General features: G+C 42.3%; 1 protein-coding gene across 2 annotated transcripts in view; it reads left to right on the forward strand.

Moving 5' to 3' along the window:
* Positions 1-7580: 7580 nt before the first annotated feature.
* Positions 7581-14903, forward strand: part of TRPC6 (transient receptor potential cation channel subfamily C member 6) — a 115566-nt gene continuing 108243 nt past the window's right edge. The window contains exon 1 of one of the 2 annotated variants that reach the window (XM_019714511.3): positions 7581-8376. In XM_019714511.3, the coding sequence (XP_019570070.2) occupies positions 8207-8376 (170 nt within the window). In that variant the 5' untranslated portion in view covers positions 7581-8206. The remainder of the gene's footprint in view (positions 8377-14903) is intronic. The other variant, XM_019714510.3, reaches the window with a different exon arrangement.

Below are 14903 nucleotides of genomic sequence, written 5' to 3' on the forward strand. Positions count from 1 at the left end.
TGTGACTGACAGAAACTGAGTTATCTTTGGAACATACAGCTCTTTAAACTGTATTTCAAGAATATCTTGGTATCATTCAGCTGGGAAAAAAACAAATTTTCTGTCTTCATGGTTCCCTCCAATTCCCAGGGGCCTTTTAGGACAGAATCATAGACTAAAAATAGCTTAGACTAATTTAGGCTCAGTTAGGCAAGCTATTTACCCTGTTGTACATAGTTGTTTTGTTTTTCTTTTTCCTTTGCAAATATCAAGTCATTCCATTAATGCTATGAAAGCATCTATGTGGTATGAACAAGACTGCTGTACATACTGAGTCACTTCCTTGAAAGTAATTCTCAGAATTCAGCTTTTGTTGAACATCTATTGTTTGTCCCTCACATTGCATTTTATTACATACTGTTAACTCATTATAACCACCAATTCTTTACCATCACCCTAAAACAACATATTCGGTTATGTAAGCATTATGATTGTAACTAAAAAAAAATTAGATCATTTTATACATTTTCTTTAATTTCTGAGTTTCATAGGTGTGGGGACAGAGCCAGGAGTGCAGTTTCCAGGCTCTTGGCCTCATGTGGAAAAGTGTTGACTCAGGTAGTAAATGGCCATCAACTGTGATTGGATGGCCATCAGCTGTGGCTAGTTGACTGTCAGCTGTAACCAGTGAGCCATTGACCACTAATATAACTGCCATGGCTACGCTAGCAGAAAATGGGGGCTAGCAAGAAGATGGTGGCTGACCTAGCAAGAGCAGATTGCAGCTAGCAAGTGAAGTTGGTTGGCAGAGAGAAGTGGCGTGGTGGAGTGCGGATTGTGGATCGTGTGGCTCCTCCTTCCTGTGTCTCCAACCCAGCCACCATGGAGAATATAGTGGTATGACTCCCCTATCTATGGCTCCGTGGGGGTTCCTTTTTGGCCTCACCATGTCCTGCGTTCTCATGTGGGGAGCGGGACCAGAGACCCCGCATGACATCCGGCATGACAATAGGTCACGCTGTATTGAGTATTTGACTCCAGATATTTTTGTGTTTTTCTTTTCACATATAAACATGTTATTTGAGTGAAAATACTTTGTTTTCTTCCTTGAGCACAGTGCTCATCATTCATTAATGCTTCACCCATGCTTAGGTTTCTTACTCATTCTAGCTTTCAAGTTTTTCCTTCAAGTTTCCTTCAAGGTCTTCAAAATATGTTTAAATTTTTTTATTTTTATACGGCTTTTTATGAGGGTTCAGTTTGTGATTCTCTCAGTGGGTGCAATAGCTGAAAGACTAATGGTAAATATGTACTTTCACATAGTTAAATACTTCCTGGTTAAGTACTCTCAACCATGTTTTAAGTAACTATTCCATCTTTTAACTCACTGTATCAACCCCACCCCCAAGAAGTGTCAGGTTCTGGTGTATTATATTTTGCTAAATTAATAAAGGTTAAAGTGGTTGAATCGGTAAGACCCAAGGTATATTTCAGATGTGGCAAATAATCTTGTGAAATCATTTAAACCACAGAGACCTATAAATCTCAGTCTCACATAAAGGGTCAAAGCAAAGGTGTGGCCATGAGGCTCACTGTTAACATTCTGATGAATTTAGGTGCATGGAATAAACCCTGTCAAGTGAAAAAGGGTGTGGAGCTCTCACTGCAGCCTGATACGGGCAAGGTGTCTGCACTTGCAAGAGATAGTGTGAGAGTAAGAAAGAGTCATGGGGTGAGAATATAAAAAAATATGGCAAATCTAAGAAATGTGACTAGAAAAAAATGTGGATTGTGGGGGCAGAGCCTCAGAAAGTAGTTTCCAGGCTCTCGGCCTCACATAGACAGGTGCTGGCTCAGGTAGTAAATGGCCATCAACTGTAATGGGATGGCCATCAGCTGTGGCTAGTTGGCCGTCAGCTGTAACCAATGAGCCATTGGTCACTAATATAACTGCTGTGGCTATGCTAGAAGGAGAAGAGGAGAAAAAATGGGGGCTAGCAAGAAGATGGTGGCTGGGCTAGCAAGAGCGGATTGCAGAGAGGCGGATGCTGCCAGCGAGAATATAGTGGTATGACCCCCCCATCTATGGCTCCGTAGGTGTTCCTTTTTGGCCTCACCATGTCCTGCGTTCTCTTGTGGGGAGCGGGACCAGAGACCCCCAAGGCCGCCCTGCACGACAAATGGCGCAGCGAGCAGGGTCTCCTGCACGACATGGATAATCACTGGAACATGAAGCTGACTGGAATCAAATGGAAAGAAATTTTCTAAATTTCAAGAAGAGTATCCTGCCAAAGGAACTCTGAACCCACAGTAGAACTGGAGCTTTCAGCTGCTTCCCATTTGAATACCGTCAGGGATAAAATGGTTTGGGTGGGTGGCATTGATTCAATTCTCTGACCTATATATATTGCATATATAGGTTTTTGCTTTTATTAATCAAGTCTATAAATATTTTCCTTTATTGTTTCAGCTTTTGGTGAATGCTTAGAATGGTGTTATCCACCAAAAGATTACATATTTTTCAAAAAGAGTTCACCTGTATCTTTTTTCATACTATCTTTTCATAGGTTTTATGGTTTTTAAAATTATATTCAACTTCTTAATGTATCCCATTTATTTTGGCAAAGATGGAGACAGAAATGTCTTACCCAATTCCATTTATTCAATATTCCTTCATTTCCCTTCTGGGGATAGAGTCCCAAAGAGCAGTTTCCAGGCTCTTGGCCTCATGTGAAAAGGAGCTGGCTTGGTTATTAGATGGCCATCAGCTGTAATCAGATGGCCATCTGCTGTGGCTGGGTGGCCATCAGCTGTTACCGGTTAGGCATTAGCCACTAATATAACTACTGGGGCTATGCTAGGGGCTTGGTTGGTTGGTTGGTTGGGAGGCAGAGACGCGGATGGCAGATTGAGGCTCCTGATTCCTGTGTCTCCCACCCAGCCACCAGAGAGAATACAGAGGTATGACTCTCCTATCTATGGCTCCTTTGGTGTTCCTTTTTGGCCTTGCTATATCCTGCATTCTGGTGTGGGGAATTGAGAGGGAGCTGAGACCTTGCATGACACATGACGCAGCAAGCAGGGTACGGTGCCAGCCAAAGCTCCCCGAACGGCAGTGGAGCAGTTTGTGTGTATGAACACTCAGCCTCAAGAAGACCAGGAGGAGTGGCGCCGGGAGCAGATGTGGATGGTTCTCCGACCAGCATAGTAAAAGCCATGCAGGTGCCAGAGAGCTGGACTCCCATGGAGGGGTGGGAAGACAGTTCTCCAACCAGCATAGGCCAGAAAAAGCGAAGGTCATTGCGGCCCTGTGGGCTGGGAAGTGCTTGCTGAGGCAGCCCAGGTGCGGGTCTTGTCGTCCTAGAAGGAAACGCTTACTGAGTCCTCGGCGGAGGATGTGGGTGAGGTCAAGGTCGTCCCTCACCCCCATGTTGGGGAGGACTTGGCGCTCTCTCCCTGCAGAGAGGGCACACATTGTGAGGCCAACACACAGCCCTGGCAAATGACTATGGACTATAGGGAATTGCCTTCCGTCCCTGATTTGATGGACGACTTGGCTGTTTGCTTGGGAACGTACCACAATGTAGTGGAACAGGCAGATGTTTGCTTCCTGTGTCTCGCCTGGCTGCCAGCGAGACTGTGGTGCAGGAGGACCCTTTGTTGGAGTACAGGCGGATGTTTGCTTCCTGTGTCTTGCCTGGCCACAGTCAAGAATGTGTCAGCACCTTGGCTGTGCACCACTATTGTTCCAGCACGGTACCCTGAGAACCCTGGCTGTGCCCAGGAAGTTTGGCTATGCCCAGAAAGGCTGGTGGTACACTGAGAATCCTGGCTGTGCCCAGGAGGTCTGGCTGTGCCCACAAAGTAGATGAACATCAAGAAACACCCCCTGGGACATTACTTGAAGTGGACTGAAACTTTTTCTCATGAGCTGGGCTCCTGACAGAGGGCCCCTCGAGGAAGACGCTTGTTGTGTAGATTGTCAGGTGAGACCCTGGAAGGGTGGAGTGTGGAGACAGAGTCCCAGAGAGCAGTCTCCAGGCTCTCAGCCTCACATGGAAAGGTGCTAGCTCGGTAATTAGATGGCCATCAGCTGTAATCAGATGGCCATCACTGTAGCTGGGTGGCCATCACTTGTTACCAGTTAGCCATTAGCCACTAATATAACTGCCGTGGCCACACTAGGGGTTTGGTTGGTTGGTGGGCAGAGATGCAAATGGCAGATTGCAGCTCCTGCTTCCTGTATCTCTAACCCAGTTGCCAGAGAGAATATAGTGGTATGACTCCCCTACCTATGGCTCCATGGGTGTTCCTTTTTGGCCTCACCATATCTTGTGTTTTGGTGCAGGGAGTGGGAGCTGAGATCCTGCATTATATCCCCCACTGAATTAAGACATGTACTTTATTATACTATAAAATATTTTATATCCTGAAGCCTTTGACTAAACTTTCTGTTATAGTCTTTTAATGTTTCTATTTTGTGAATACTAATCTATTTATTGTGGTTTTACTAAATAATTTAATGTTTAACATGGGAAGTTTCTTTCATTGCTTTCTTAAAATGATTTTTGTTTTTGCCTTTGTCACATTTACTCTTAGAAAAAATAAATCATAGAGAAAACCTGTCCCTAGAGGGGAAGACAATATCAAAAATACTACATTCTATCCAAATTAGTCTATAAATTTAATATCATTCTCATCAAACTATCAATAAAATGTATTGTATAATCTGGCATAATCTGATGTAGGCCTTGGACTCGTTTTTAAATTTCAGGTATTAGTAAAGCTTTATAATTATTTTTTCATTGATCTGATATTTCTTGGTTAAAATTTGTAATCTTTTGGTGGATAACACCATTCTAAGCATTCACCAAAAGCTGAAACAATAAAGGAAAATATTTATAGACTTGATTAATAAAAGCAAAAACCTATATATGTCAATATATATAGGTCAGAGAATTGAATCAATGCCACCCACCCAAACCATTTTATCCCTGAGGGTATTCAAATGGGAAGCAGCTGAAAGCTCCAGCTCTACTGTGGGTTCAGAGTTCCTTTGGCAGGATACTCTTCTTGAAATTTAGAAAATTTCTTTCCATTTGATTCCAGTCAGCTTCATGTTCCAGTGATTATCCACATTTTTTTCTAGTCACATTTCTTAGATTTGCCATATTTTATTGTATTCTCACCCCATGACTCTTTCTTACTCTCACACTATCTCTTGCAAGTGCAGACAGACACCTTGCCCGTATCAGGCTGCAGTGAGAGCTCCACACCCTTTTTCACTTGACAGGGTTTATTCCATGCACCTAACAGCGAGCCTCATGGCCACACCTTTGCTTTGACCCTTTATGTGAGACTGAGATTTATAGGTCTCTGTGGTTTAAATGATTTCACAAGATTATTTGCCACATCTGAAATATACCTTGGGTCTTACCGATTCAACCACTTTAACCTGTATTTAGCAAAATATAATACACCAGAACCTGACACTTCTTGGGGGTGGGGTTGATACAGTGAGTTAAAAGATGGAATAGTTACTTAAAACATGGTTGAGAGTATTTAACCAGGAAGTATTTAACTATGTGAAAGTATATATTTACCATTAGTCTTTCCAGCTATTGCACCCACTGAGAGAATCACAAACTGAACCTTCATAAAAAGCCATATAAAAATAAAAAATTTAGACATATTTTGAAGACCTTGAAGGAAATTTGAAGGAAAAACTTGAAAGCTAGAATGAGTAAGAAACCTAAGCATGGGTGAAGCATTAATGAATGATGAGCACTGTGCTCAAGGAAGAAAACAAAGTATTTTCACTCAAATAACATGTTTATATGTGAAAAGAAAAACACAAAAATATCTGGAGTCAAATACTCAATACAGCGTGACCTATTGTCATGCCGGATGTCATGCGGGGTCTCTGGTCCCGCTCCCCACATGAGAACGCAGGACATGGTGAGGCCAAAAAGGAACCCCCACGGAGCCATAGAGGGGAGTCATACCACTATATTCTCCATGGTGGCTGGGTTGGAGACACAGTAAGCAGGAGCTGCAATCTACCATCCACTTCTCTGCCAAACAACCAACCAACCAGCCCCCTAGTGTGGCCATGGCAACTATGTTAGTGGCTAATCGTACTATTTAAATCAAACATTTATTAACTAATTCATTCAAGCATTAAAGCTGTTGAGTTGGTTTTTTTCTTTTCTTTTTTTTTTTATAGCAGATGCTATAAAAAACACACTTCAAGCAAAGTAGTTTATTGCTATGTATATTTACTGGGAAATAATAAGATTTTTAAATTATGGCTCCATGTGTTGAGAGATCAAATAGGAGATTCTTAAATCAGAACTAACATACTTCAGAATGATCAACATGAGTTTTTCAGGGATGTTCTTTTAATGCCCAAGAATGTTTTCTTTCTTTCTTTGTTTTCTCTCCTTCCTTCCTTCCTTCCTTCCTTCCTTCCTTCCTTCCTTCCTTCCTTCCTTCCTTCCTTCCTTCCTTCCTTCCTTCCTTCCTTCCTTCCTTCCCTTTCTCTTCATCCATCCATCCATTTCTTCCTTCCATATACATCTTTGCCAAGTACATAACCAGGCTCTCAGGATACAATCGTTCCTATCTTCTCTGAGCTTTAGTTCTTAGCATACTGTCTAAGTCAAAAGCTGTAAATTTGTGACCTTTTCCCCCCTCTATCTTGATTGCTGTTGCTCACACTTGCAACATCCGTTCCATTGTTCACCAAAGTGAAGGTACCATTACAGACAGGATTACAGCCTGGCTTTCTTCAATTCATTTGCCATGGACTTCTGATCTTTTCATGTCTGGCTCCTTGCTGACAACATCCCCACTTGACTAGCCCCTTTGGAAAGGTCTGTTGTAAACACCCAATCAGTCAGTCCCCAGTTACTATGATATCAACTTGTCTTATTTCCATTGCAGTTTGTCTTTATTTTCTCAGTTGCTTGTTTAATCTCTGTTTCCCTCTCTTCCATAAAAACTCTGAAGGCAGACAAAAACCTTGTCTGGCTAGTTTGCCTCTGAATCCTAAAATGGTTCTTGGCACACACTTGGCATTGATTGAATATTTGCTGAATGAATGAGTGGATTCCTGATTAATTACTGCTTGAACTACTACAGATACTGATTCATCCTTGTTAAGAAGTTTTTAATTCTCACTTATATGAAGATTAAATCAGAATTTAAAACTAAGTCTTAAAATTAAAAACAGTTTGTGTCACCCCAACAAACTTAAAAAAAAAATAAAAACAGTTTGAAAATGTGGGGAACATCTGGCAGAGAAATAATTTCAGGATTTGCAGTGATGGAAGGAAAGTTTTTCTCTAAAGTAAGCAGGTTGTTCGCCTCCATTGGTATCAGCGGAAAATGCTTGCCTATTTTTGTTAGTTTGCTCAGGAATTGGGAACATCTGGCACTGGGAACACAGACGTTGTTCATTTTAAAGTGAAGAGTTGTAATAACTTTGGGGGTTGGGAATGAGAGAGAAAATGCCTTAAGAAAATAAAGGCAGCCTGGAGAAAGGAGAGGCTTGTGTCTTTTAAAAAAACAGGTTTCCTTCGTTCTTCAGGAGTCTTACTTTAAGGGGAGCTTCCTAGAAAGTTCTTAATTTGTATGGTTTCTAAATAAGCAGACTCTTGAGGGTGGTTGGGGGGGATGTGGCTCCGCCTCGTTTAGGTTCCTCCTAGCCCTGAAAGTTGTGGCTACAGGACAGGCTTTGGCCTCTGCTTTCTAGAACGTCGTTCCGATCCCTTTAAAGGTGGGGATCATGACGGAGGATGCGGGGGAAGAAGGCGGGAGCCAACGGCTGGAGAGTCTCGGTTGACATAGTAACTCTTCAGCTCTGTCTCCCCGGCTCTCAGGCTATACTACCACCCGCCACCCCGCCAGTGCTCGGTCGGCTCAGGAGACCCGGCCGCCTCCCTGCGGGGTCCCCTAGGCCGGACGTGCTCAGGTCAAGATCCCCTTAGTGACCCCCTAAGTGGTGACTGCTCCCCGGGTCAGCAGGGAAGCCTCTCTTGGAGCTCAGACCGCTGGGTGTCCGCACCCCCTGCCTCGCCCTCATCCCCTGGGCACCGGTCTGCTCCGGGCCAGTCCGGCGGGTGACGCTGAGCCTCCGCACCGCGTCCCCTCCGCACGGCGACCCCTTGGAACTGCTGAGGCGCCGCCCCAGGAACAGGACCTCGGCCAGTCCGGCGTTCCCGCCATGAACCAGAGCTCAGCGTTCGGGCCCCGGAGGGGCGGCTCTTCCCGGGTCCCGGCTGGGGCCGGCGCGCCGCGCAACGAGAGCCAGGACTACCTGCTCATAGACTCGGAGATGGGGGACGACGGCTGCCCGCAGCCTCCGCTGCCTCTGTACGGCTACTACCCCGGCTTGTAAGTGCGGGCGCCGTGGGCGGGCGGGCAGGCGCGGTCTGCGCTGCGGGAGGCTGTGCGCTCGCAGGAATGTACGAACTGCATCGGCGCGCGTGTGAACACGCGTGTGTCCCTCCGAGGGCCTTGCGAGCTTGGGCTGAGACCCCAGGGAGCGGGGGGCGTAGAGTGGGGGTGCGTGAGGGTCTAGGTTTGCTCTTGGTGAGCAAGTATGGGTATGTTTTTGCCCACGAGAGTGAGACTGACACCACTACGGGTGGTCAGGTACCTGGTCAATTTTTTTCAGTTCTAATGTCACCTCTTGCCCTCAAAGAGACAGAGTCACTGCGCCAAAGGCATGGTCTGGGCAGGGGACTGATTCAAATTTGTGCTCCTGTGACTCTTAGCCCATGTGTCAGAGATGACTAGAACGCTGAGGGTCCTTGGCGCTGCCTTCGTGCGTCCGGGGAGCTCGCGAACTGGTGAGCGCAGCAGGCTACACGCTCTGCCGGCTTTAGCCCTTCAGGTGGCGCGCACAGGCCTTCGGGGTCCCAGACGGCGGGAAAGTTCGAAGGTGTGCGTGGGAGAGGGTGGTTTTGTCCTGGGGATATCCTCCTCCCCGCCTCCGGGTCACCGGATTAAGTCGGGGAAATAGAGTTTTTAGGTTTCCCCACCCACCGCGCGAAGCTTTTACCAACCGCATCCAGGGGAGATGAGCCTGTTAGAGGTGAGAGCCTGGAGACAAGTAAACTGTAGAAACGAGGGGATCAGGTCATTTGTAATGGACTCAGAGTAACTACGAGATTTTATTTAAGAATCTGTTTTGTTTTTGTTTTGTTTTGTTTTGTTTGTTGTTTTGAGTGGGGGGAGGTCGCAGAGGTGGGCAGAACGCGGAATACAGGCGAAGTCTCCCCTCCTCCACACCCCTGGGCCCACTTGTGCAGCTGGCAGATAGCATTTCTGCCTTTGTGCTCTTTTACTTGATTGGGTAGTTTGGTTTCCTGAAATATCACATCCATCCACGTGCGGTTTCCCTCCAGAGGAAAGCAGTTTTCAGTAGCAGTTCCTTAAGCAGCTCTAGAAATACATGTGTGTGTTGGGGAGGATGTTCCCGCCCCCCGGTGGCTCCTGCCAGACCCTCATGATACATGGGCGCCCCTTCCAATCTTTGGTCAGGGCTGCCCAGAATCAAGGCCTGCTGCGATTCCCTTTCACAGTAAAAGGTGGACTCCAGGAAATGGTACATCTAATTTTCCCCCAGGATAGAAAAGAAGTTGTAACTGGTTCCATTCGCCTATGTGCTGTACAATTTGAAAGCATTTACTATTACGTTTTTTTGTTTTGTTTTGTTTTTTAAATCAAGATGTACTTCACATACCATAAAATTCACCCCTTTCAGTTATACAGTTCAGTGGTGGTTCGTATATCCAGAAAATACAACACTATCTAATTCCAGCACATTGTCATCACCCCCCAAAGAAATCTTGTACTTGACTTTAAGTTAGAAAATATTTCTGTTTTATGCTACAGATCTTCTCAAACTTTCATAGGCATGTGAATTATCTTGGGATTTGTTAAAATGCAGATTCTGATTTGGTAGGCTCTTGGTGCAGCCCAAGATTCTGCATTTCTAACAGTCTCTGAGAAACGTGGAGGCTGCTGGGCCATCTGTAGACCCCTCTCTGAGTACCAAGGAGATATATGCCAAGGAAAATAGAAAGAAAAATAAATTAATCCTGGATATTGTGAATACAGCTATTGTCAAATTGCTTTGAAGGTATATGTTTAAGACATAGATGGACCTTATTTATTGGCTTAGACTTGAGATCTACTAAGAGGCTAAGTTAAGCAACTTAAAAAAAGCTGTGTTGCTTTTAAAAAATCAGACTGTCCCATAGACAAAAATCTTCTCTGTTTTCTTTTAATTATCTGATCAGTATATAATCACTTATTGTGTCTGAGAAAAATAATTTGATTTAAAAAAACTAGTGAGAGAGACTAAATAATTCCATGTTGTCCTGAAAACTTTCCCCAATACTTTCTTCAAATGTGGTTCACTGCCTTACTGATTTATCCAGTTCTTACATTACCTACTATTTGTTTTTTATTTTTTATTTTTTTTAGTTAAATGTATTGGGGTTACAATGGTTAGTAAAATTACATAAGTTTCAATTGTGCATAATACATCATCTATATATCACATTGCGTTCTCACCAGCCAAAGTCAGTTTTCTACTATTTAGAGAATAAGTATTTTTTTTCCCTTAGTTCAGGAATTCCAGACCACTACTCTTAATGGATAGACCTGGGCAGCAGAGAGATGAACAGAAATATTTGAGGGTGCTTCAATTCATAACGTGTCATGTCAGAGGTTCTATAATAAATTTAAGGGTGAGCCTTGTTTCAAAATTAGACTTTGGTCTTTGTGTCTGAATCTATTTCCAAAAGGTTCTATAGTTACTTTTCATCACTGTTTACTCTGGCCAGGTTTTTATTTTCACCAGTTGAAAAATTAAGTAACGGAAAAAATTTAACCACTAACCACAGTACTTCACGCCTATGATATAGGAGAAGGAGCTCAGAAAATTACTTCTCTCTGGCAGAGTGTCCAAATAGACCCTTCCATGGGCTTTTGACTTGCAATTTAAACAATTTCATACATTTTCCCCTAGTTGGGGGTGTATTATTTGTGAAGGTGGCAATCACTAGTACACGTTAGATATGTGGATTGCCATTTTCTCAAATCATTGAGATTTTTCCCTTATAACATCACAGGTTTTTTGCAAGTTGTCTGGGGTACATTCTGTGACTCTTTCTAAAAAAAATTCTGTTTCATAGTTCACTTACATAGAAAGATTTTTACATATATTTATGATTTTGCTACTGAAAATTGTGGCACACTATCTTGTTTGGGAGCAATTACATATTCTCAGACCTTAACAGTGTAGGTAGTAACATTTTGAAATGGTGTTTAGAAGGAAAATACTCAAATTCTCCCCTTTTCCAACTTTTAATGGGAAATCAATTCCTACCAACTATTTGGATCAATTTGTAATGCTCATTAGTAAGAAATGATCAATGTTCTGCTAGGATCCCAGAAGGTGTAGCAGAGAGTTCCTTCATTTAGAATTTAAAAATATGTCTTTAGTTCATCACTTCTGAACATGGGGAAGAATTCTGGACATAAAAAAATAATGTCAAGAGTTTCTAAATTCTCAAGATCTGAAACACAGTCCAACTAAACATTCTATTTGGGAAAAACTGACTTAATAATTATGAAAAATGAAACAGTAAACTGTCTGTAGACTAAGCTCTGTCAATACAGTAGACTGAAATAATTTAAAAATTTTATGGTTGCAAACCCCTAGCAATGTTGGATGAAACATTTAAAATAATTTTAAAACATCACCCAATTTTGCAAAGAGTAAAAGGGACTACCATGTGCCACAAGCAAAGAAATTAAAAGCCAAAGCCGGAGTATAACCTGTGAACTGATACTGTGGCTGTCTTGGGGATTATGGATTTGAGTGACCAGGAGATTGGGATCTAATGTCCATATGAAGTGGAGGGAGGCTAAGGCCTTGGTTCCTGATGAGGCAGAGCTGGAACTGAGACATTCCTACTCCCTCCTCCCCCGCCGGGTAAAACTAGGATCCTTATTTTAATGACAAGTTAGGCTAGAAAAATGTCACCAGTATAGTGAGAACAAGAAACTTTATTAGCAAGAGGAAAAGAAATCTTCCTCTAAGAATTTCATTCTTTGGCCTGAATATCATGTGAATTTCTGTATACTACTTAGCTGACCTAGAAATCTTCACGCTGAAAATACTCCAGGGGCTCCTAGAAGAGTAAAACACAAAACCATTTTGAGAGAATAGTACCAGCCGTCTCGAGTGCCAAAGATTTTCAAGAAAACAGCAAAAGATACAACAGCACAGCTAAAGATATGCTCACTATAATACAAGGAAACAATTAATCAAGAATGAGAGTCAGCAGATGATACAATCCATGAGGGAGAGTCAACATATGACATAACAGCAGTATTGAATCCTTAGGAACTTGAGATAATATAAGAACATGAAAGAGAATATAAAATTCATATGTATAAAACGGTGACAATATGTAAGAAGAAATCAAACCCTAAGAAAAGAATAAAACTTACTTTGAAAAAAACAAATAGAAAATCTACAAGTGAAAATATGATTTTGAAATGAAAAACTCAGTGGAAGGGCTAAAATGCAGATTAGACGTAGCATAATTGATGGCAATACCCAGTATGCGGAGACATAATGAAATGGAAAAATAAATATTATTGAGTCATGCATAAAGATAGTAGGAATTACAAAAGTAAAAAATATAGAGAATGGGGGAGAGGCAACATTTGAATAGATAATGGGTGATAATTTTCCAGTAACGTGAAGTTCTCATGTTTATGAAATACAACAATATTAGTGCAATAGAGAAAAATAAACCCATTTAAACATATAGTGAAATTGCAGAGCACTAAAGATGAAGGAATATTAAAATGAACCAAAATACAAGGGACTTGAATAAGTTTTAAAATACATGCAATGGAAATACACTCCTGATGTATCTTCATACTTAGGTTATATAATGTGTGGCTTGTAAGAACTATGGTTATTGTTTTACATAAAGGCGCTGTTTGTTCTCTAGGAACTAATGTAATGTTTTATGCAAAGTTAGTGTTCCATTGCTGATGAGCTCTCTTTAAACAAGCATATGGACAAGAAGGGGTTCCTGTTTAAAGGGCAACTTGTCAGGGGTCGCCCCGGTGGCTCAGGCGGTTGGAGCTCCATGCTCCTAACCCCGAAGGCTGCCGGTTCGATTCCCACGTGGGCCAGTGGGCTCTCAACCACAAAGTTGCCAGTTTAATTCCTCGAGTCCTGCAAGGGATGGTGGGCAGCGCCCCCTACAACTAAGATGGAATGCGGCACCTTGAGCTGAGCTGCCACTGAGCTCCCAGATGGCTCAGTTGGTTGGAGCACAGGCTGTCAACCACAAGGTTGCCAATTCGATTCCTCCACTCCCCCAAGGGATGGTGGGCTGCGCCCCCGGCAACTAGCAATGACAACTGGACCTGGAGCTGAGCTGTGCCCTCCACAGCTTGAAGCTGAACTGCACCCTCCACAATTAAGATTGAAAGGACAACAACTTGACTTGGAAAAAAAAAAAAGTCCTGGAAGTACACACTGTTCCCCAATAAAGTCCTGGAAAAAAAGAAAAAGGGGCAACTTGTCATTGAATCACAGTCTTAGGAGAAACCCAAAGAGATTCTTAATTCTGTTCTTTATTCCACATGACAAAAACAAAAATGACTTTTTAAATGGGTCATGAATTCTTCAAAATTTTTATTGACTTCAATATGATTTTAGGTGAAATCTATCTGTGAACCCTGGGACCCAGACTCTGAACTCTTGATTTAAGAGAGCATAGATAAATAAAATTTCCCAAACACAGACTTCTTTACTCCAGGCAAAAAATGTGTCTTGAACACATTTACGTATAAATAAGCATATGAAAATTTCAGATTGCAGGCTAGGAAATGTTTTCTGACATTAATTGCTGATAGAGCACACTATTCTCTTGCAGAAGTTTAAGATTAAAATTAGAGTATGGACTCAAGCTTGTGAAACATATTACATTTTTATGTACTTTGTTATTTCTCCCTTGTTTTTGCATTCATCTATCTAATAAATATGTCTATTCAAACATTTGTTACACTTTTTTACATTTGTCTACTTATGGACAATTAAGTTCGTGAATTTGTTGCAACGATGTTGCTAACCTTTTTTAATACAGAGGGATTGTTCATTATGAATTTGTACCAACTGGAAAAACAGTTAACCAAGTTTACTATTTGGAAGTGCTGAAAAGGCTGCGTGAAAAAGTTAGACGACCTGAACTTTTTGCCAACAATTCATGGCTCTTGCATCAGGACAATGCAGCAACTCACATGGCACTGTCTGAGGGAGTTTTTAGCCTGTAAACAAATAACTGTAACACTCTCCCTGCTCACCTCATCTGGACCCAATGACTTCTTTCTTTACCTGAAGATGAAGGAAATACAGAAAGGAAGATATTTTGATGATGTTCAGGACACCAAGGGTAACACGATGACAGCTCTGACGGCCATTCCAGAAAAAGAGTTTCAAAATTGCTTTGAAGGGTGGACTAGGTCCTGGCATTGATGCATAACTTCCCAAAGGGAGTACTTTGAAGGTGACTGTAGTGATATTGAGGTCTGTAGCACTTTTTCTAGTGTGAGCTTGCAAATTTAGTTGTCAGAGGTATATCTCTTTCCGTCTCCTAGTAGACTGTAAGCCTCTAGAGGTGGGGTGATCCTCCATCCCTGTACATTTAGCATAGTGTCTAGCAAAGAGAAGGTAAGAATTAATTTATTCCTCAGCAAAGATATGATCCTGTGCTCAATATTTGTTTTAATAAGGAATAAAGTGATGCTGGCTCTTTTCATAAAATAGCATCTGAGTCCTCTAAGTTAGGCAGAAGAGCCAATGTCCACATAGAAGGTGA

This window comes from Rhinolophus sinicus, chromosome 14 (genome assembly GCF_057876585.1).
Source record: "Rhinolophus sinicus isolate RSI-liver-muscle chromosome 14, RSI-T2T, whole genome shotgun sequence".
NCBI classification, from domain to species: Eukaryota; Metazoa; Chordata; class Mammalia; order Chiroptera; family Rhinolophidae; genus Rhinolophus; species Rhinolophus sinicus.